The 22,534-nt window shown below is 53.7% G+C and overlaps 5 protein-coding genes across 5 annotated transcripts; 2 read left to right on the forward strand and 3 right to left on the reverse strand.

Moving 5' to 3' along the window:
* Positions 1 to 10,118: 10,118 nt before the first annotated feature.
* BROUX77_003323 (uncharacterized protein) lies at positions 10,119 to 12,595 on the forward strand (the record flags this gene model as incomplete). The annotated part of the gene is made up of 6 exons (XM_073747962.1): positions 10,119 to 10,322; positions 10,395 to 10,670; positions 10,753 to 10,875; positions 10,946 to 11,061; positions 11,135 to 11,633; positions 11,702 to 12,595. The coding sequence occupies 6 exons, from the start codon at positions 10,119 to 10,121 to the stop codon at positions 12,593 to 12,595; spliced, it is 2,112 nt and encodes a 703-aa protein (XP_073605748.1).
* A 310-nt stretch (positions 12,596 to 12,905) lies between these two features.
* BROUX77_003324 (uncharacterized protein) lies at positions 12,906 to 15,863 on the reverse strand (the record flags this gene model as incomplete). The annotated part of the gene is made up of 2 exons (XM_073747963.1): positions 12,906 to 15,620; positions 15,681 to 15,863. The coding sequence occupies 2 exons, from the start codon at positions 15,861 to 15,863 to the stop codon at positions 12,906 to 12,908; spliced, it is 2,898 nt and encodes a 965-aa protein (XP_073605749.1).
* Positions 15,864 to 16,611: 748 nt separating this feature from the next.
* BROUX77_003325 (uncharacterized protein) lies at positions 16,612 to 17,568 on the reverse strand (the record flags this gene model as incomplete). Its single annotated transcript, XM_073747964.1, has 1 exon — positions 16,612 to 17,568. The coding sequence occupies one exon, from the start codon at positions 17,566 to 17,568 to the stop codon at positions 16,612 to 16,614; it is 957 nt and encodes a 318-aa protein (XP_073605750.1).
* Positions 17,569 to 18,308: 740 nt separating this feature from the next.
* BROUX77_003326 (uncharacterized protein) lies at positions 18,309 to 20,388 on the forward strand (the record flags this gene model as incomplete). Its single annotated transcript, XM_073747965.1, has 3 exons — positions 18,309 to 18,772; positions 18,834 to 18,875; positions 18,930 to 20,388. The coding sequence occupies 3 exons, from the start codon at positions 18,309 to 18,311 to the stop codon at positions 20,386 to 20,388; spliced, it is 1,965 nt and encodes a 654-aa protein (XP_073605751.1).
* A 223-nt stretch (positions 20,389 to 20,611) lies between these two features.
* BROUX77_003327 (uncharacterized protein) lies at positions 20,612 to 21,660 on the reverse strand (the record flags this gene model as incomplete). The annotated part of the gene is made up of 2 exons (XM_073747966.1): positions 20,612 to 21,205; positions 21,280 to 21,660. 2 exons carry the CDS (start codon positions 21,658 to 21,660, stop codon positions 20,612 to 20,614), a joined length of 975 nt encoding a protein of 324 aa, XP_073605752.1.
* Between the last annotated feature and the right edge of the window lie 874 nt (positions 21,661 to 22,534).

Consider the following 22,534-nt stretch of genomic DNA (forward strand, 5'->3'; position numbering starts at 1 on the left):
TTGGAGAGGGAGCTTCGACCGCCACGTCACGCCCCTCCCCCGCCTCTCTATCTCTCTGTCTCTTGCTCCCTGCCTCATGTATTTCTCCGGCCCGGTGCCCGAGGCGTACCGGCGATATAGCAAGTCTGGTTCTCTCCCACGGTTCACTTTTGAGCTATCGGTACGCCTGGCCGGTAGAGCCAACTAAAAAGAATGAGCAAAAACAAAATAACGGCAAGAAGAAGAAGAAGAAAAAAAAAGGAATAAAACAGGCCAGACTGTCATGCAAACAGCCAAGCCTGGGCAAAACGATAAAAGAAAAAGGTTCTCTGCTGTACCTACCTGAGGAGAGAGGGGCTCGATGTGCAGCCCCTTCGTCTATATAGCCTTCTTAATATTTACCTCGCTGCGGATACGGTCAACCCGACAACCCCTCCTCTGTGACGTCGTAGGTGGACGAGGGCGAGGGACGTGATGGCGGTCTAGGCCTCGAGTCGACCAGCTCGCATGCATATGCAGTGCAGCGCGGGGCGTGTTGAGGAGGGGCAACGCTGTGGGGAGGGGAGGGGAGGGCAGCAGTGCTAGTAGATGGGTGCCCCTGGCTCATGCTTCCTGTCCTCTGGCCTTGGCCCGTCCAGGTTCACCCCAGTTGCTATCTGGCTACCGGCCTGCTCCATCTGACGGCCATGTGTATCAGCGAGTATAGAGGCGTATATGTGCACTGCCGGGAGAGCAAGAGGACGGGTGGGATTTGGGGCATGCGCGATGACGGGACGCGTGCATTAGCTCGTAGCCAGGGCACAAAGGAGGATGCGGAGAGGCCTTGCTCTGGCTGTGAGCCTTGCCTGACCTGACCTGACCTTACCTGATCTGACCTGACTTGGCCCGGCCTAACCTGGCCTGACGCAACGTAGGCCAGACCTGCTGGATCGGGTCGCCCTGGCCTGGGGGGGTCTTGCGCTGAGATTCGGCGTCTCAGCGCAGGCGTCGCTTTAGAGAAAGAGACAAGAGAGGGGAGAGGAGAAGCCTGGGTTCTCTTCTATGCAGGCCTTTTTTTTTCTTCTTCTTCTTTTCTCGGCGGACTCGGCACAAAACAGACCGATGTGAAGGACTGTCTTGTCAGCCCATGAGATTCCCGGCGTGAAGGCGAGAGCAGCAAACAAGGCAAGATGTTGTTTTGTAGCTAGTGCCGTCACGGCATAGGCACAGCACCTACACACCCATAAAGAGCGGGAGGACGTTGGACAGAATAAAGCTCGCGTACAGTGGTGTTCTAGAACCGCCCAAGAGTCTTGGTAGTTGCGGCTGGTTGTAGGTGGTATGGTATATAGGGTTACATGGGCAGCCGTTATCCTAATCCCAAATCAGCGGCGACCCCAGGAACAAGAGAAAACAAAAGCAGTGCCATTGTCGTCATCAGCAAGTAGCTGCCGGCTATGACGGCCGTGATCCAATGGCTGGCTATCCTAAATATGTGAAGCGTAGCACCCAGGGAGGGTCCATTAGGAGGAGGAGGATGAGGAAGATGAGGGAGGCCAACGGACTACAACTGGCTGTGCCTCTGGGTTTGAATACTTATAGCTGGAACACGTTAGAAATACTCTCCGGGAGGAGGGAGAGCAGAGTATGAGGAGTAGCCACATGAAAAAAGGAAACTTATTCAAATGCCGGCTGGAGAAAGTCTAGACAATGAGTAGAAACAAGAAAAAAAAAGAAAAAGCAGTTAATAATAAACAAAAACACAGCCACGCCACGATTGTTCAGCCACTTGTGGTGCAAAGTGGAGTCAGTAGGACGACGTTTTTATTGGCCAGACGATCAAGAACCAGAGTTGCACACAGGTATTATGTGTAGTTAACTACCCAAGTGGCTGGAGGGACAGGGCGAGAAAAACAAAAAGAAAAAGAAAAAGAACAAGAAAATAAACTTGGTAGCGGCATACAACCTTACAATTAGAGGCTAGGGAGGGGGGAAGAAAAAAAAAGGTAGCTTAAAAGAAAACAAACAAGAGTAAACTTGACTTCTGGAATCATCAATCAGAATTCCTTCTGCCATCAATTTGGGTTCTAGCCCGGTCTGAATCCTGGGCCTGAACTTATGGAAGGGGGCGTGGCTTTCTTTTCTTTTCTTTTTTTTTTTTGTTTTTTAGAACTTGAACCTGTTTCCAGAAGGCGCTTCTAGAATTCTTTGGTTCTTTTCTAGAAGGCCTGGCGGTATCCCTGTAGGGCTGAAAAGTGGACTTGGACAGGCGGCGCAAGACCTGGACTTTGTTTTACTTTTTTCTTTTTTTTTTTTTTTTTTGGTTTGCAGGCATTGTTTGTTTTTGTTTTTTTGCCTTTTTTTTTCTCTCTCTTAAAACAACATGCCTTCATGGCATCAAGTTCGGGCGTGCCCTGGGGAGTTCGGACTATATTGTAACACAAGCCATATGCATGCTTAGCTGGGGCGGACAAGTCCACGGCAGGCTACGAGCGTGAAAGAAACAAAAAAAACCAAGGTCGTGACGATACGTTTTAACCTTGTACAAGGCATGGATTCAAACGGTATTCATGCTAATGCTCCTCTAACAGCGATATATCCGAGAGGACAACGTTCTGTATCTCAGCCAATCACAGCTACACCGAGTACTCAGGGTCAGGCTGCCCGTGCTCTGCTCCGTCTGCTGTATTGCACGTCTGACCCGACCAGAGAAGCCACCGTTGCGGGCTGGAGCTTAGTAATGATACTTTTAGTTAGTTAGCAATGACGACACCGGGCTTGTTTGGTGTTGTGCCGTGGAGCCTCCTTGGCTAGGTGGTTCCTGTTTGTATGTATTTTACATGGGCACCGGCACATATATCCACTGATCTTGTTGGGTGTTGGAAGGGGAGAAGCAGAGTAACCCCGTAGCGCAGAGGCTGGGGGAGGAGGTGCAGGAGGAGAGGGGGGGTGAATTGCTCGCAGGTTTCCATTTTAGCCCATCTTTTTTTCACTCTGGTCTTCTTGGTGCTTCTGCTTCTCGACCACGGACGGCCGGGTCAAGGCTTCCACCGGCTTCTGCCACCTGCACGCATTCCGCGACATTAAAGGGGACAGCACTGCTTGCTGCTAATGCAGCTGAGAAAGCTTTTTTTTTTTTTTACGTTGGTTAGTAGTCGGTCGTGGGCTATTGGTGTCGGTTTCCTTTTTATTTGTGAATGTCTATGATGGATAGCTAACGGCTAGCTGCTACGGCTGCTGGTACCGGTAGCAGTAGGGCCGAATAGGGTCTGAAGGGTGGTTAAATTTTGTGTGTGCGTGTATTCTTCTACTTCTTTTCTCGTCTAGAATGTTTGCTGTGCCGTGTCCTGGGAGCAGGAGGTCGTCTTTTCGAAGGAGGAGGATGAGGAGCAGCTTTTTGTATATATAGGTGTGTTACCCTCCGTATCAGTTAGTAAGAGTCAACACAAACATGGGGAGCTATCTGGTCCTCGAGTTGTTTAGTTTAGAATAGCGACTCATCAGAAAATCATGAAACAATGGCGACAGGCAACATCGGAGAAAAAGAAAGCACCACAGAGCGGGCAAGGGGCAAGGGTCAGGAGAACAAGCTTGCGTTTTCGCTGTAGGCGAAGTCCGGACAGGTCGGCAAGGTGACACATTGCACAAGCATATATGTATAGATGTAGCGCTGCGCTGCTGTCGTTGGCAAGTCTGTGGGTGTAGCGGACGAATATATGTACAAGTGTACGTACACAGATGTAAGTGTATCTGTCCACGCATATACACGTATGAGTGCCAGAACCACGCCCGGCATGTGCTGCGCTATGCTGGCTGGCTGGCTGCTCGCGAGCCCCCAATGCAAGACGGCCGGCCTGCGTCTGCGTCTGGCCAGAGGTCTGTGGCCACTTGCATATGTGCACAATGTCTAGAAGCCTTGGCCAGGCTGTCGTCACCACTCTCGAGCGCTACATGCCGGTGGGCAACAGCCAGTGTGGTCTGGCTCTGTACTGGGCAGATGGAGATGGGGTGGGTGGTCCACTAGGCCACAGCAGGACGGACGCTTGGGCGTCAAATTTTTTGTTAGACACTACGGCTGCCGCTGTCGATAGAATAGGCACGGCGATCTGCAGCAGCAGGTCGGGTCAGACAGGTGGGAGCAAATGTGGGCAAGTCTGTGTTGTGTGTAGTTGGTTATTTGTTAAAAAAAGAAACAGGGAAGAATAGACGACTTTGCTTCAGCGACAGCCACCATTTGAGACAAGATGGCCGACCTGCTGGTTGACAACACCGGCTAAAGACCAGCCAGCCATACAAAGCAGCATCGGCAGTCTTGTCACCCGGTAGCAGCGCAGCAACAAGGTCAATCCTGGCCCGGCTAGCACTGGAGCCCCAAGCAGGATTTCCACTGAAGCCACAACAGTCCAAATTTGGCATACAGCTGGGTGTTTTGGGTTTGGCCATGCACGGCAGAAAGCGCAGACCCCAAGTGCAACTGCAAAAGATGCCAAAGTCTCTATACAATGACGTTGGTGTTGCATATGCTTGCTTGTCTAACCTGTCGACCTGCTCCTGGTGCGGAAGCCCGTCCATCTGGTGCCCCCCTCTCACCGACTCTCTCCCTCTCTCTATCACCAACCCTCTGAGTTGTCCATTACTGCAAGATCCACCAGTGCAGTGCGACTTGCCCGCTTGGTTTGGCTGTCTCTTCTCCTGGCCACCAGGCTGTGTGTGTGTGTGGCTGCAGCCGGCCCAAGGTGTATAGATTATTTGTATCTTTGTTTGCTGCTTGGCCTGTCAGCGCTGGTGCTTCTGTGGTTGTACCACTGAGCTATCACAATTACCCACCCGCCCCCCGATGTCTTTGCTGTGTTTCAGAGAGGGCCACGGGGCGTCTAGCGTAGAAGGGCGCGGGATTCTCTTCGTCACAACTTGTACTTTTCTTTTCTTTTTTTTACTCTGCGCGCAGGCAGACATCCCATCCTGTTTTGTACACTATATCCTTGGTCAAGGCATCAAGGGCAGCTCAGGCCATCCGGCGTCGTGGCCAACCGACGATCATAGCAGTGACAAGTGACGAAATCGACCCGTCTTGCGACTCCTCGCTGGTCCCTTGATCGCTGGCATTTCTCTGGAACTATGCTTTGTATGTCTGGCCTGGTCTGGTCTGCTGCTATTGCCTATTGCCCCCATCGTCAATATCACCACTTCCTTACGTCATAATTGCCTGTCTTGGTACGGAGACAACAAAAAAAAAGAAAAAAAGAAAAAGAGAGCGCGCCGAGGGCCACTATAGTGACTGTGCGATCGACACCCACTCACCATGCGATTTGGCGCAGAAATACCACTACATATCAGCGAATTCCGTTCTTTTTGTTTTTCTTGTCCTTCTTCTTCTTCTTCTTCTCTCTCTCTCTCTTTCTACTGTTCCAACACCAGATATTCCGGCCGTGGTAGTGGTAATAACACCAACTCCAGTCTTCACAGCAAAAAAAAAAAGCCTGCATGTTCCTAAACCCCATCACCAATCACTTTCTCCGGGTCTGCAAAGACTAAGCCAGAGCCTGTGCAGAAAAGATTCGTGATGAAGAATCAAGACCAACCGCCTTACAAAAGAAAAAGAAAAACAGCCAATAAAAAGGATTTAAAAAAAGAAGAAAAAAAAAAAGGACCCCATGATAACAATTCCCCAGCAAGCGGGACTCCCCTTGCCTGACAAGCCCCTTCCAGCACTGCTTCTGTCTCGCTTCTATTACTTGGCAAGTCACTTGACTCGGTGGGTGCAACACTATCCAACTAGTATGACATGACGATGGGTTTAGCCCGTGCACGTTGACCCTTGGTAGCGCTTGGACAAGCAAGACACTGTTTTGCTTGAAGAGGACTGGCCTTTGTTCCTGTTGACGTAGCTTTTGGCCGAAAAGAGCGAGGCATTGTGCTCTCACCAAGAATGCACAAAAACCGAGTAGCACAAAGGGAAGGGGGGGTCCCTTTTTTGTGTTTTGGCATGCTGATGAGAATTGATGCTCGACCTACAACCCTAAACAGGCCTTCTATATTAAGCTGTGAAGCGTGAGGAAAGAGCAATCACGCATTAGGCAGTTGCGCTGTCTGTCAGGTTACTCAAAGCATAACCAAGGACTCGAGACTGAGACTCGACCAGGACTCGATGACGCGATGACGTGATGACGAGATCCGAGCCGGGCAGGCAACTCCTGGCCGAAGAAAAGCAGACAAGAGCGGGAGAAAAGAGGAAAAGGGCCTCGCTAAAGCAAGGGAGACTATGCTTTAAATGTGGGAATAAGCAAGCAGAGCTTCTGAGTAGTTAGTTGGTTACTTGGAACTAGTTAATTATTTTTTGGCGCTTTAGCCGCAGTACCTTTTCAGGAAAAGCCAAGCTGCGAATCACCATTAAGCCTAACTGTGCATGTAACTGTGAACACCTTTCCCTTTTTTTAACCGTCTTTTGATTCTTGCTATTTATTCATCTCGTTGTACCAGTGTATCAGACTATGTATTAGGATCTTACCCTACTGGTATGTGCTACAGAGAATTGAGATCTTCACTTCTTGACCTAAGCCATTCCCACTTGCACCCCCTCATCTCTTGCAGTCCTCCTCGTCCAGGGGGTCACGAGAGGCTTGACTGAGGAACTCTACACACCCTAGTTGTTATACCAGCCGGGATATAGCCACCCCGTGCTGAAAAAGAAAAGAACACGAAAAAAAATGAACGGACTTGACAGAGAAAGAGAAAGAAAAAAAGAGCGCAAGACCCCGTTGGCAGATGGCAGATGAATAGACGGACAGGCTTTCTGGGCAAAAGGAGCAGCACAGCAAGCCATTAGCCCACTGCCAAGAGGAAGCAAAGACGAGGAGTCTAGCTCCTGCGCTACGACAGCGAAGATGGCAGCGATAATATGGGCACACAGAGACCGACCCTCCTTGTCGTCGGCCTAGCCTGACGCGGTCTATTCTCGCAAACAATACGGCCGATGTTTAGTTGGTTGTTGGTGGTTGTACATACATACATACATAGTTATTTGTGGTCATTTATACTTCTCACTTGGCATGGAATGGCCTGGCAGATAATGGGCTATTTTCTTTTCTCTTCTTGCCAGGCTGGTTGTACATACATACGTATTTGTCCCAAAAAGACAAGCCTGTCTATCTCCAGATGCCCACGCCCACCCACGTCTCTCTCTCTATCTCTCCACATCGACACATTCTACGGGCACACTGTCTATTACGTGCTAGACTTGGAGCGCACTTTGATCGTCTTATAGTGCCGGCTTGGTTATAGGGAGCAATTGAAGCCTGTGCTGTTTGTTTGTCTTTGGCTTTCCTTGCTGCTTGTTAAACCTGCTCTAGGACACTTCCAAAATGGCTAGTCACATAGATAGTAAACCAACCATACCCACGGCTCCGTGGCCTCATCAAAGGGTTTTTTTTCATTATTATTATTTTCTTGCTCTTTTGCTCTTGCACGGCATCTGCACTTACACGCACCTACGCCTGTGCCGACGTTGGAGCTGAGTGCCCTTGTCCAGCAAGTACAACACTGTGCCGCCTCCGCTTCTTTTTCCTCTTTTTTTTTGTTGTTTTTTTGTTTGTTATTTATTCTTGATTTTTTTTAACACCATTTCCCCCCTTCTCTCTTTCGGCCAGCACAAACAACTAGACAAGAAGGCATTGTTTCTATTTCTTCCTGGGCCCGGTTTCCACGTTCTATTTTCACTTTGTTTGTGATTCTGGTTTCTTTGTCTTCTATTTTTTTTGTTTCAACCCACCTGCACGCCTTGCTGTCTCCCTCTGTCTTCACCCACGTTCCTTTTCTTGTTCTGCTCGCCTAGCAGGGCTCAGTCTAGACAGACACCACCGCTCCACATATCCATACACCAACCGCCTCGGGCTTCTTGCCCCTCTGCTTCTGATCACTATCTATATAGGCCGGCACCTTCTCGTCTTGTCGCTCCCATCTTGTCCTGCATTGCCTCCTTGATCATCCTCATCAAGCTCCGACATCTACTTGACAGCTTTCTCTATAAACGAACGCCACCGCCGCTACCACTGCCACTTGCCTCTTCCTTTCTTCCTCTCCATTTTTGTGTGTTTTGCATCGCCTCACCATGTGCCTTCAGCTCATCGAAGTCTATGCCGTCTGCGGCTGCATCTACTATCGCCATGCAATCGACCAGTGTGCCTCAGTGAACCAGCCAAACCACAGGACCGAAGTGCGGCAAATACCTGTTGGGGCTATCTGCGACAAACACCATGCCTCCCGCTGAAACCTCCTAGCTAGGCTGCAGGCCGTCGTCTGCAGTGCATGACAGCCACTAACGAGCGGAATCATCGACTGCGTGGCATTTGCCGGCACTCGCCCCCATTGAGGGGCCCGATTCTTCACTGCCCACTGCGGGCTCATTTACACCATACAATACCAAACCTGAACGCATTCATTATATATAGAGCCTTGCTGCCACCGGCTGGTAACTTGCACGACAATCGTTATTACCTGTTTCTGCATTCGTTTTTTTGTTCTTTTCATTCTCGGTTCCTTGGCCGCTCCTTCTCTCAGTCTCAAAGCCATTGCGGTCTTGTGGCAACCTCGGGCTTCTCGGATCTACGCCAACATACACTCACGTTTCGCTTTGTTTTGCATTTTGCATTGTTTTTCTTGCTTTTTAGAATGGTCTGGGATTTGGCGTCAGCGGTTGAAGGGGGGTTCGGTCATGGCATTAGACTTTTTGGGATTAGATTTCAACAACATGTGCTTCGGGGAAATGGACAACAACAACACGGGGCATTCACGAGAGGCTAGAGGAAGGGGACCACACGCAAAGTGTTTTGAGGGGAGGGGGTAGACCTGTTGTATTAGACTTCCTTTTTGAAGATTGTTTTTCCTCTTTATCTTTATCCAGCGCCTTAGCATGCTCTTTTTTGCAATAAACAAAGACCCGGTCTCACTTTGTGTCTCGAGACCGAAGAGTTGCTGCACTTTTGCTGCTCAGCTTAGAGTCACACAAGCTCTGGATGGACAATGCGCTTAATTGGCCAATGAGAGCAGCGGATTCGGGCGCTTATACGATTACAGCACATACATTAGGCGCAGTAAACGATGGGCCGGTACAAACAAGCAGGGAGCGCCGATCATTTTCTACTGGCAAAAATAATAATAAAAAAATAGACACTTCCCACCTCGTATCTGGCCTGTTTCTTTTTCTCCTTCTTATTTTTCCCACTTTCTCGGTTGCTCGCTTTTTTAGCCGTCTTGCTTCAGCCCCCGTTCCTTCAACCCCCAAAAAGAACTCGTATGTTACAAGAGTCGACACGCCCCCGGGAAGGATGAGGATGGCAGGGCAGTGACAGCGACGCACAAGCTATACAACCAAGCACAAATACAACCAAAGGCATAGTGGCAGGTGAGGCCTGTCTTTTTGGATGTTTGAGCTGGGGGGGGGGCTGCTGCTTTGATCCACGCCCTGGGCAAACATAAATACACCATCTCGGCAGAGCAACCACGCAGCTTAAATCATCCAACACCCGGGATGCAAAGCAAAAACATTTTCTCCAGGCTGTACGTCCCGCGGCAGCCACACAAGAACCAAGAAAAAAAAAACCAGACCATCGTTTCAACTAATTGTTCCCAAAAAAAAAATATGAAGCGTATCTCGGCTCCAACTCCACTGGTTGAACGCACAATATTAGGCGCGGCTGTTGCCGACGTCACGGCCCACGTCTGTGATCTTCATGGAAAGACGTGAAACACAGCTAAACAAGAGAGATCCAAACATGGATTTATGCAAGCACATAAAAATCCCCGAGCCATGCGTATTTTGAGCACACGTCCTGGGTGCGGCGAAGCGTCGATATTTCTGAACATAGGAATAAGACACAGTGCTGCGGATCTAGGGTTGGGCAGGGTTAGCCAGCCGAAACGTGGGACGGCTACAGCTTTGCGCACGTGACTTGGTGTAACCCCTAGACTGAGACGCGCTGTGACGCCGGGGCTCGGCGCGTGAGTCTGTTGTCTCGGTTTTGTTATTGTCTACAACCAAAGTGCGGGATACAGAACGGGCCGAGGCTGCTTATCTTCTTCTTATACCTGCAATTTTTGATTCCCTCAGAGCAATGACAGCCAAACCGCCAAAAGCAAGCAGTCTGCTGCAAGCCAAGTCCAACATGAAGCCGCGAGGCACATCGAGTAGCGCCAGCGCCAGCGCCAAAGCCGCCCTGCCGCAACGGAGCCGCAAGGCTCCTTCGCTGCCTTCTCCGGCATGGGAGGAGAAGCACTTTGGCGGGCTCTCGCGCGCCCAAGTCTTTGAGCACGGGAAAAAGTACGCCCAGGGAAACGAGGCGTCGCCGGCCAGATGTGCCTTTATGAGGGTTGGTCAACGCCTCAGTCCGCCCGGCCGGGGCTGGTCTTGCGGCTATGGAATTTTAACTGACGCTGGCTAGGTTGCTATGCTGTGCTCGTGCAATCGGGGCCTGAAGCGCGAGCCGTGCAAGTGTAAAGACTTTGAAAAGGCGGCGGCCAGGTCCCCGCCGGACATCTTCAACGAGGCCATGTATAGTTGCCGCTGCAGTGTGGGAAAGCGGTTCCAGAAATGCGACGATGCCCTGCACATTGGGAGTTTGAGCTACATGGTCGCCGTATTGCTGCAAAAGGCGGATCTAGAGCGCGCTGCCGCTGACGCTAAATGGCTGCTGGAAATTGCCCCACGGAGTCTCGAGGTGAGCCCCGGCTACTTCATATGTTCTGTTTTTTTTTCGTGTGGCTCTGAGTGCTTACATACAGCGGAATGCCGTGTTATAGGGCTATTTACGCCTAGGTCAAGTGTCCATGAAGAACAAAAACTACCTGTTTGCATGGCAGATTTATACTGCTGCTATCAACATGGGGCGCGCCAATGGCCTCACCCAGGACCCGAAATATACGGTAAGCAATTAACCAAGCCTCCGATAGAGTCTCCTCGCTTACCAACTCGTCTGCTATCGGTTGAATACAGAATCTTGTCAAGCTGCGGCAGCCTCTGCACGTCAAGTTCTGCAAAGTCGATCCGATCGTTCTGCCTCCAGAGCTGCTTTACGATATTATGAGCCACCTTGTTGCCTACGATTGGTAGTAAGTCGCATTGCAGTACAGACTCTCGTCCCACCAGACCATCTCCCTGTAGCTAATCTCGTATCCCTATCAGCAACTTGCTTCGCACCTCCAAAGCATGGCACCGCTGGATCACCGGCAACCCACATCTGTGGCGCCATGTCTTTCTTACAAAGAACAAGAAGCTCAGCCCCAAGCAAACCACCTTCGACCAGCTTGTCAAGTACTCCCGTGGCGATGTCCGTCTACTACACATTCTTCCCACCATCCCTCTCACGCCCAAGTATACTATGCTACTGCAGAAGCTCAGTCCACGCCTGGAAGAGCTCCATATTCGCACAAGCAACTGCGCCCTACAAGAGGACGCCAGAATCGACAAGACCCTGCCAGCTTTAAATCTCCGGCGGCTGGCTTTGCGGTTTGTCGATGATACACCACGGGTTGCAGGCCATAAACTGGTAGAACTTACGGCCAAAAGCTTGGTCGCTGCAAATCTGATCCAGTACGGCATGAGCAGCCCCATTGAGCTGCCGGCACTTGATAATCTCCAAGATCTGGTCTTGGGCTCGAGTAATAAAAACACAATCTGCCTAGTGAGTATATTCCCTGTGCCCAACAAGATTCTCTGCTCTGTGAAGTTCTAACGTCATCTTCTGCATAGAACCAACTTTCACGCAGTGCGCCACATCTTCGCCGCCTGTGGCTAGATACATCGTCAATTGTGTATGAACCGTTCGGAGAAGATCCCGGCCAGGCTCATCTAGACGGAATCTTTTCCAGCCTAGAATGCCTTATCCTAAACAGGGTATTCATCGACGAAACAGCAGTCTCGATGCTTCGGCCTGTCTTCCCCCGCCTCAAGATCTTCCACATGCGCGTCAAAGACTACATGAGCAATGCCACTCGCGTGACCTACAGCCTCCTATACTCGGCAAAGCCGCTCCCCGAAAACAGCTTCGCCCGCATTCAGGAATTCGGCCCCCTGACACCCAAGCTGCTCCATGGCGGCACGAACGCGCCAGCGCCCGGCCTCGAAGCCGCCCTGCGCGCCGGCAGCGTGACCTCAGCCACCATTGAGATCCGGTCGACCGACGGCAACATGTGCGAGAAAATGGACGGGTTCCGGGGCACCGCGCTCTGGGGCCAGCCCAGCATCAGGAGCCTCGTGCTCATGTACACGCCCATGTCGTACCGCGCCGTCAACAGCACCGACTGGGACGACGCGCTGGTGCCCTTTCTCAACGCATTTCCCAACCTCGAGACCGTCGTCATCCACCACGACGAGCCGGCCGAGCGCGAGGTGCATGCCAAGGCCGCCATTGCCGAGGCCGTCATTTGCCGCGTCGGCCGCGTCAGGACTGTCTATGAGGCCCAGGTGCAGGGAGCGGCGTCGGATTTGCTTGGTGAGCTTGCGCGTAAGCATGGGAAGCGGTTGCTCAGGTTTGCGGATAATTTGGATTTCCCGGCGCCGCCGGTGGTCACGCATCATCGTGAGCCGGGCCGATATGTGTTTCCGGTCTTGACGCGGCCGGGTCTGCCATGCGTGTTTTGGTAGGGGAGTGGGGGTTCAAGTCAATGATTACTTTGAAAATGCAGATTTCAACGACATGTAAGATAAAGATGGAATGACTTGGAAAAGGCCCAACAGCATATGGAGCCTGTGATAGTTATTACATTATGTAGAAGTTCCAATATAAACCCCCTACGATATTGCATGGGCTCGTCATCATAGTACGTGCTAGTTAGTCCATCCACGCCAGTCTTAACCCAAATCCTGTATAAGCAAACGAAAAACACCAAGAAAACGAAATGGAAAAACATGAATTTCAAACCTTTGTAGCGGCTCATTCGCCGCCCTTTCTCTTTCATCCCACAGGCGGCCCCGCTGCCGACCCAGACGACACAAGCACCTCAAACTCCAGCGGCGTCAGCGTGCTCCGCCGCCGATTCGCAACCTTGCTCGTGCGCCGCTCACGCTTTCGTTTCGTCAGCGGCAGCCGATCGCGCGTCTGGCCCGGCCCCAGCGCCCGCTGGTGCTTGACCGCAGCCACAGCGGCGCCATCGGCCGGTGGCGGCGCGTCGTCGTCAGCCAGTGCTTCCTCAAAGTGGTTCGACTTGCGCTTGCGGCGCATGCCGCCCGGCACGCCAAGGGCATCGCGCTTGACAGGGTCCTGCGCGTCCGGCGGGGCAGTATCCGCGGGGGCTGTTCTAGCCGGCGAGGCGCCGCCGCTGCCGCTGCCGCCTGTGACGGGGGCGGCTAGGCTCGGTGTGGTGGTTTTGGCGAGGCGCGCGGCCCGTAGCTTTGCGCGCACGCGGGCGGCGTCGGCGTCGCGCTCGGACGCGGCAATCTTGGCGGCGATGGTGGCCATGGTGATGGGGGATTGTTGGGGCGCGTGATTGCGCGGGAGCGGTAGGCGCGAGGGACTCCCGACGCGCGGGGTGCCGTCGATGCCGGCGCGGCGCTTCCGTGGCGTCGACTGGATAACGGGGTTTTTGGAGTCATGAGAGCGGGTGGAGTCGCTTTCGGAGTGCGTTGCGGCGCTTTCGGAGCGCGAAGCAGATTCGCCGGCCGAATTGGTCTCTTCTTTCGTTGTGGGTGCGTCTGCCAGCGCATCTTCCACAGCGACCTCGGCGGGTTCGGGTTCGAGATCCTTCCCGGGTGTTTTTTCAGTGGTAGGCTTGGTGGTAGGCTTACACTCTTTTTTATCAGCTCTGGAAGCATCTACCCTAGTCGCTGGCCTGGGAGTCTTGGTAGAGTTCTGACGACTCAATGGGGGTTTCGCTTCCTTTTTATCTGCTGCCTTTGATGTCTCTGTCGTAGTCGTCTCCTTTGCTTTCGACGTGACAGGCGCAGGCGTGTTCTTAATTAGTGAAATCGGCCGTCTAGGTTTCGGCGCAGGCGTTCTAGGCCGGGTGGCTGGCTTGATCACTTTAGTCGAATCATCGGTCAGGTCAGCCGGCGATTCGGAGCGTGTGGCCTTTGCCACGGCTTCCCGGCGGGTTTTTACTGTCGTCGTTGTTGTGACTGTCTTGGTCGTGGTCCGAGACGGGCCAGGGGTAGCTGAGGCTTTAGTTGTAGCCCGTGTCTCTTGTTTATTTCTCGCGGCCTTCGAAGTTGCATCTTGTTTGGCAGATGGCTTGACCGTTGGTCCTGACGCAGGAGTAGCCCGCGCGGGAGTAGGTTTAGCCACAGGCTTAGAGGGCACCTTGATAGGTAATATGCTCTCCTCGTCATCCTCGTGAGAGGGCGCTTCTTGCTCGTCAACCATTTCTGAGAATTCCACTACTTTGCGGGCAGGCTTGGACACGGTATCGTTCTGCCGATTGCCGGCAGAAGGCACCTCTTTAAGAGGCGAAATGCGACCTGATGGAAGCGAATGCAACTCCTGGTGCACGGGCTGGGCGGGGATGTGTGCTATGGACTGCTGAAGAATTTCGACATTAGGACCCTCGTTGTCCTCATAGTCTTCGTATATTTCATCGTCTGATTCGCTCATGGCGTCGTCCTCGTCGTATGTGGGAGCAGGGACTAGCTGCAGTGAAGACTTTCCAGGGATCGGTGTAGGCACTCTTTCGATATCACTCGCATCCTGGTCTGAGTCTGAGTCCATGATGTGATCCTCGTCGTGGGATTCTTCGGCCTCGTCGCCAAGGCCAAGATCTACAGATGCCCGGTAGGTTTCCGAGACATGCCTTACTCTGACAGGGCTTAGCCGAAGGCCCATCTTGAGCTCTTCCTCGTTGATAGGCCGCCCACTGGTTGCCATGCGTCTTCTCCAGCCGTCGATAAGGTGAACAGCCTCTCTCCACCGCGTCTCCATGCGCTCCCAGCCCTCACGGAGACGGCCAATCTCGTCTTCGCGCACTTCTACTTCTTCTATGGGGACAAATGACGGGTTGGTCAGGATTGTACGTAGATGCTCGAGGACACCCTCTAGGTCCGTCTCAAGCTCCTCGTAGTTAGACTGTACTGCTACAACCGATTCAGGGACCGTTGTATCTGGTTTTTCCCATCGCGTCATCTCCACAAGACAATCTCGGGTGCGTGTGATTAGGCCCAAAACAGATGCGTTTTGGTGCTGCAGGTCCTTGGCCAAGTCGGCCAAGAACTCGTTCGTCTCTGTTCTCAGCGCCGATTTGGAGGCAGCTTCTGTCGGAGATGCTAATCCAGAAGCACCGGTTGCCAACTTGGATGTGTCATCGTCAATCTCCCCGGTAACAGAAATCACAGTGATCGCTCCGCTTTTGCCAGCGCCACGGGTGCGGTTCGTCTCGCCAAACTGGCGCTTCAGTGCGTCGATCTGTTTGTCACGGCGCCGCAGCTCTGTGGCACATGATGTGCGTGTCTGGTTGGCCATGGACTTGGCCCTGGCCAGCTCCTCCTTGAGGCTGCGCAGCGTAGCTTCGACGCTGCGGAGTTGGGTGCGAAGCGTGACCTCGGCCGCCTCGGCTGTGTGTGTCTTGCGCTCCGCGTCGGAGATCTTGTCGGTCAGGACCTGGATGTCGTTTGTCTGGTGGAGGTTCTCGGCACGAAGAGTACGCAGCGTTTCGGTCAAGGATTCTCGGTGTTCCGCGTCGCGCTGTGGCAAGTGAGCGTTAGTCTGGGCTGAGACGGGGGGCCACGTGGCTCCTCAACTTACATCTCGTCGAAGTATCAAATCGTTCAGCACCGCCATGACACGGCTCATGGTCTCGGCCAGTGTCTCGTCATCGTCGCCAGGATCGTCGAAGCAGATGCTCTGGCCATCGCGGAGGAGACCACGCGATAGCAGCTGGTTGTTCAGATACAGCGACGCAGTGCGCAGATTCTCAAGGTCGCTCATTGTGACAGGCAGCTGCGGATATGCCACTGACGACCTCGATTAATGGGAGAAAAGAAAACAACAGTCGCAGCACAAATCAGAGACTCGGAGAAAGGATCACGTCGCCGGCGGGCGAAGAGCATGTCACGCAGAGTCCGAAAGGGCCATCCGCAGGGTTCGTGGCAGTTGCTCGTCCAAGCGGAAGCTGAGGCTGCGGCTCAAGGTGAATGGCAGCCTGGGAGTCTGTGATGCTGTCAGCTCCGAAACCGAAAGGGAGTGTGACGGATGAGAAGAGACGAACAAAGGCCAATGCGGGAGGCGATGCGCGGGTTTCCCTGTCCATAATCAATAAATATAGTGTTAGGGTTAGGGGCAGCCAATCAGCGACAGCCATTTGGGCTACTGGGCTGCGCTTTTGTGGAGACTCCTGTATCCACAGCAACGACAGACCAATATATTGGCTGGTATATTCACAGCATTCCAAGCCGACATCTTAAATATACAGGCTCCTATAGATCCCTGGGACCGGGCTCCCGATCTTCCCAGTGCTTCCTACGTGTTCACTTGCTTCACATTGTTCATATACCCCATGTCATGTATGTTCCAGTGCCGCCCAACAAACCCCGTGTATGTCCAGAACAGATGGCCCACGTGTGATGTACTCGTGCCTCTAGCCAGAGTATATTTGCAGCAAAAATGACGAAAAATTGGCTGGTATGTCTCGTCTTCCCTATTAACGCCGTGCTCTTCCCGCCCGGCCAACCGTCGTTCAGCTCTCCGGCTTGAACTTGCCCCGCTTCTCCCGTAGCGCCTCGACGCGTTTCCGGTCTCCCTCGAAGCGCTTGATGAGCGCCTGCTGCTCGGCCTTGCGGCGCTCGCGCATCTGGAAGCGATAGAAGCCCACCATCTCGTCCTTTTTCTTGGCTTCCTTGGCCAGCATGCGGTCTCGGGCCGCCTCGGCCTCGGACCTGCTGGCCGGCGCCGCTCTGCTGCCGCGTGTGACTGTGACGAAACCATCTTCGTCGGGCTCGTTGCGCATGCGCTTGGCCATCTCCACGGCTTCCTTCTCCTTGCGGTTGTACACGTTGAAAAAGGCGTGAACGGAGCCTTGGATCTCGGCCCGGTCCGGCCGGCACAGCTGCAGATGCTCCATGACCCAGATTGGGCCCAGCGGCTCTGTGCTTGGTGGTACGCCCTCACCCCAGACCGGGAGCTTCTTTCCAGACTGCGTCTTGGTCATCTTCTTGAGCGCAATGCGCACGTTGTGTTCGTCGGCCAGCAGCACCACCGCGCTCGAGCTGCTCTGGTGTATCCTCCGTGTCCAGAGCTCAGGCAGCTTAGCCTGCTCCTCCTCAGCAGCGTTGGCATCCGCTTCGTCCTGGTCTCGCTTGCGCTTCTTGTTGAAGCCTGCAATTTTCTTGGCCTGCGCCGGCTCAACTTCAGGCTCGGGGTCGTTCTCGTCGCGAAAGGTAATGGATTCGAAGCAACCCGGGCCCACGAGCTGCATAAATAGCGCGCGGAAGTAGGCCTCGTTGCTATCGGTGGGGATATTCTTAATAAACAAACTGCGCGAATCGTTTTCACTCGGAATCTTGGGCGCATTGCGTCGTACGCGCATCTCGTGAACGGCGGAAACGGGAAAGGATGGCATGGGCGGCATGGCGACAAGGAAGCGCACAAAGTTGCCTTCGGTGCCCTTGGGCTGATATGATGATAACGACGTCATCGTGGGTGTGATTGTGTGCTGCAACGAGTGGGAATAATATTTCAAGACGTCTGGGAAGTTGTCCTGAATATATTGGCCTTCAGTAGCAACACTTTGATTCTCCCACCACGCTTCTTCACAGGCAAAAAAAAAAGTTTGGCAGAATCGTAAAGGCGGTGAGAAGTTATCTTATCTGACTAAGCGAGCCAAAATGGTCCCACTATTTTGACTCGTTGGATTCACGGGTAGTACGTCTGACTCTTGGGAAACATGAAGCTGACCATCTCCATGAACCTATTTTAAGCCATAAAGAAAATGCCTTGAAAGGATAAAGCTGGCACAAACACACACGCAATATGCTCAATAGCATATATTCGATGCATTTACCACCTATTCATACGCATTTCAACTCACTCGCTGCCTGTGGACTTGAAAGCATTATGTGTTACACCTTTTTCCTATTCATGTTACACACGCAAGCGATAGACCTTGCTTTCAATGTAGCGAGTCTACTCACAAGGTACATGGCTTAGTCATGCATAAACCCTAACCTGAGGTTGAAAGCCCAGCCCGTTGATGGTCGATGCCAATTGGTTCACGGGGCTCGTCATGAAAATGACTAAGCAATGTGGTGAAGACTGACAACAGCATCTGATGGTGCCCGATCTCCAAACCACCACCAACACTCCTCTTGGGGCCAACTTTGGTAAGATTTTGCTGCAGGTCCAGCTCTCCAGAACTTTCCAAAGGACGCAACAAAGATGGAGACAACCCCTCCAGGAGCTCTTTGCTCATTTCCCGACGATTGTCTGCCGCCCGAGCAGGACTATGATTCCCGGGATGCCCTCTTCAAGTCTATCAATTCCTGGGCGGTATCAAGGGGATATGCCTTCACAACGGGCCGGTCAACAAAGGAGAAGAGCGGCCGGCTCACAATCACGTACGCCTGTGATCGATCGTGCCGCCCTCCTGATACATCTAGAGAGCGCCAAAGGAGAACCAGCACTCGAGGAACCGAGTGTCAGTTTTCAGTGCTGGCCAAAGAGTCTCTGGATAAGAGCACTTGGAGCATAAGACACCGTCCGGATAAGCGCTTCTCATCTCATAATCACCCGCCAAGCGAGAACCCATCTGCCCACCCTGGCCGCCGCAGAATAGCGACTGAAGTAGAGAGTTCTAGGCCACTCTGGATTGGAGGTGCCGACGTGCCCGGGACCGGCCCAATGTAAGCACAGCATGAACTCATAGCACCCAGGAGACAGATAAGCTAACAAAAGCACCTCCAGGCTAACCGTAAAGTGTCCGGCCACGGGCAACGTCATTGACTAGTAAGCATCCCACTCGTCTAGTGAACCCGCACCAGAACCCTAACCTTGTTCTAGTGTGCAATCCGCCAACACCAGCGATGTGGACACCACCATCAACCTTGCCCATGCAACGTACAAGTCGGGCATCTGGTCTCGTGCCAGTCGCCAAGAACGCGCGCAGGTGCTTGATAGTGCTGCAGTGAAACTTTCCGCCAATCTTGACGCGCTGATCGCTCTGGAGGTCGCACAGACCGGCCGACCCGTGCGCGAGATGAACGCCCAGGTGCCCAGCCTGATCAAGTGGTTCCAGTACTACGCGGCGCTGCTGCGCACTGAGGAGCGGCCGGTGATGCCGACGGTCGGCGCGCTGCACAACTGGGTTGACCGAGTGCCGCTGGGTGTGGTCGTGCTAATAACGCCCTTTAACCATCCGCTGCTGATTGCCGTCAAGAAACTTGCGCCCGCCCTGGCCGCCGGCAACAGCGTCATCCTAAAGCCAAGCGAGCTAACGCCAATCACGTCTCTGGCGCTCGGCCACATATTAGCAGAGGCCGGGCTTCCCAACGGCGTGTTCAGCGTGCTGCCGGGCTACGGCACGAGGACAGGTCGGGCGCTGGTCCAGAATCCTCTCGTTCGCAAGGTCGATGTCACGGGCAGCACGGCGGCCGGCAGGGCAATCGGATCTCTCGCAGGCCGGGGCCTGGCCACCTTCACGGCCGAACTCGGTGGAAAGGCGCCCGTGGTCGTGCTAGAAAAGGCAAACATTGACGCGGCGGTCAACGGCGTGGTCTTTGGGTCGTTTATCGCCAGCGGGCAAACGTGCGTAGCGGCCACGCGCATCATAGTGCAAGAGTCGATTCTCGAAGAGTTCACGCAAAAGCTCCTGGCCAAGGTAGGGTCGATTGAAAAGCGCATGGGAAGCCCACAAAACCCGCAAACAATGATGGGCCCGGTCATCAGCAAGACCCAACTTGATGCAATATGCAAGCTGGTAGACGACTCGGTAGCCAGTGGGTTTGCCACGGTCCTGTGCGGTGGGTCAAGAATGATGGGCATCAGCGAGCTGGACGGCACCGACTTCAGCAAGGGCTACTTTTTTGCGCCAACGGTTCTAGCCTCGACTACGCCCCAGACACAGAGTATAGTCGAGGCGCCGCTGTGGCGGGAAGAAGCGTTTGGGCCGGTGATTGTGCTGGTTGGGTTCAGCACCGAGGAAGAGGCCGTAGCGCTGGCCAACGACAGCGACTATGGGCTTGGCGCCGCCGTATGGACGCAGGACGTCTCGCAGGCCTTTCGCATCACCGAGCAGATCGAGGCCGGCATCGTGTGGGTCAACAGCCACCACCGAAACGACCCGAGCAGCCCGTGGGGTGGCGTCAAGCCGGGCTCGGGCGTCGGCAGCGAGAATGGCAAGGAGGCTTACTATTCCTATACCAAGATGAAGAGCACCATTATTAATTACGCGCCGGTGGACGAAGCACTGGTGTCGGAAGACTGGTTCCGGGAAGACGCGGCTGCTGTGCGGTATGGCTAGACTAGTAGTAGTGGTGGTAAAAGGGATTATGTTGGACTACAAGTAATGAGGAATTTGGATAGAGATTGCACATGGCAAGCGGCTAGAGAAGAGTTGTATCATGCATTCAATACTGAGGGAATACAGCCAAAACACATTCAAGCAAATACATTAACTATTATGCGCACTATAAACAAAGCGTGTACGATCCAGAAGTCAGCACTTCTCACAGCCACTCCGTACACTAGTAAGTAGGATCATTGCGCAAGTTAGCCCGGCGGTCGCTCCGGAGCGCATGGCCAGCCGCGCCGGAATCCGTGTTCAAATCCGAGCCGCCCAAGCCACCAGAACCGACAGCGCCCGTGTCCTCGCGCAAATCGCTGCGCGGCACCGAGCGCAGATCGTCGGCGCCCATGGACTTGGCCTGCGAGCGCGTCTGGCGATCAACCTCGGCGGTGCGCTGCTTGTCCTTGCCGGCATCGTGCATCTGGTTGTAGCGCTCCTGCTCCTGGCGGTTGCCCGTCAGGCCTGCGGCGGCAGCGCCCATGGCGCCCTGCATCCGCTCGCCGGCGCCGTAGGCTTGGTCTTTGCGGTCGCCGAAGCCGCTGCCGGAAGCTGGCTGCGTGTGCGAGTATTCGCCACCGCTGGGCTGCTGCGTTTGGCCGTATGTGGTCTGGCCTGGCAGGTCTTGGCTGTGGGTGCTTTGGCCGGAAATACCTTGGCCGGTGAGGCCCTGTCCGTGTGTGGTTTGGCCAGTCATACCTTGACCGGACATGCCTTGACCGGTGAGGCCGCCCTGTTCATGGGTGCCGTGCATACGGCCAGACTCACCGGCATGCTAGAATCGCAAAATGTCAGCCATCCATCCCAGACCTCTCCCTCAATTCCATCTCGAGAGGTAGTTCAACATACCATCGCAGCGCCGGCTCCAGCAGCGCCAGCTCCAGCGGCAGTGCCAGCATGGCGACCCTCCTTCCACTGGGGGTTACCCAAATTCGACTCGCCGGCATGGGTGTTCGCGCTGCCGTAGCGCGTATCATGCCCAGAGCCGTGCTCCGCCGCGTGGTGCTTCTGGCGGGCAGCGTCCTTCTCCTCCTGGGCAGCGGCCTTCTTGGCGGCACCCTTGGCCTTTTGCTCCTGGTTGCCCGTCATGCTGCCAATGCCCTCCTGGATTTTTCCGGTGGTAGAGTCCATGAAGGACTTGAGAGTGGAGCCCCCTTGGGTGCCGCCGGTGCCGCTGCTGCCGGTGCTGCTGCCGGTGGTGGCGGGATTTCCGGTGTTGTGGGAAGACATGATTAACCAAGTAGAGCGTATAGATGGTGTGTAAATGTGTGTTTTGATCAAGTATAAATAGATAAGATGGTGGTTTGTGGGTGGGGGAGAAGAGAGTGCCACCGGCCATCATGACGGCGAGCAATCGGCCTTCTTTATATGCACCCATTTGACCGCCCCGTCCGTCATCCCCTTCTTTTTCTTTGGCTGACACCTCTCAGGCCGCCGTTCCAGGCCATATGTATGTTCACATGGTGCCTATGACGTAGGATTAGTGTCTCTGTAGCTTTAGCCGGCTCCCAGCTGCCAGCTCCCAGCTTAAGCTTCGAGCTTGTAGGTTCCAGGCTCACAGCTCACAGCTCACAGCTCACAGCTCACAGCTCACGGCTCACGGCTCACGGCTCAGCACCTCCTCGGACATATCTCCACGTGAGCTCCCCCGATGACGTAGCCACGGCACAACAGCGCTGACGCCTTCTCCACGCCTCGACCGCCTCACCACCTCACATCCACAGTGTCCGGCCCGGCCTGCAGGCTTCTCATTGGCGCGCGCAGACTCGGTGGTGTGATTGACTGTTTCGGAGTGCCTGATAATTCGCCTCTTCTGAGGGCTCGTTATGCTTACTTGTATCCAGTACAAGAAGTATAGCCGTGTATACTTGTGTACTTTGGTCTCCCACCCACTCGCCGAAGGGCCGCGGAGGCCACCTGTCACTCACTCACAGCAAATGAAAGGTCTCAAGGTCTTGGGTTCATCAAGTCTGTATTCTTTATCTTAGGTCATCACAAGTAACAAAGCACCTCCGGCGCCAACAATTAAACCTGCCCAAAGAAGAAGTAAAAGAAAAAAGAAAAAAACGTAAAAAAAAACCAAATATTCCACCTGACGCTTCCC

This window comes from Berkeleyomyces rouxiae (genome assembly GCF_048999995.1).
Source record: "Berkeleyomyces rouxiae strain 22BRR77 chromosome Unknown BrBRR77_ptg000003l, whole genome shotgun sequence".
In the NCBI taxonomy this organism is placed as follows: domain Eukaryota; kingdom Fungi; phylum Ascomycota; class Sordariomycetes; order Microascales; family Ceratocystidaceae; genus Berkeleyomyces; species Berkeleyomyces rouxiae.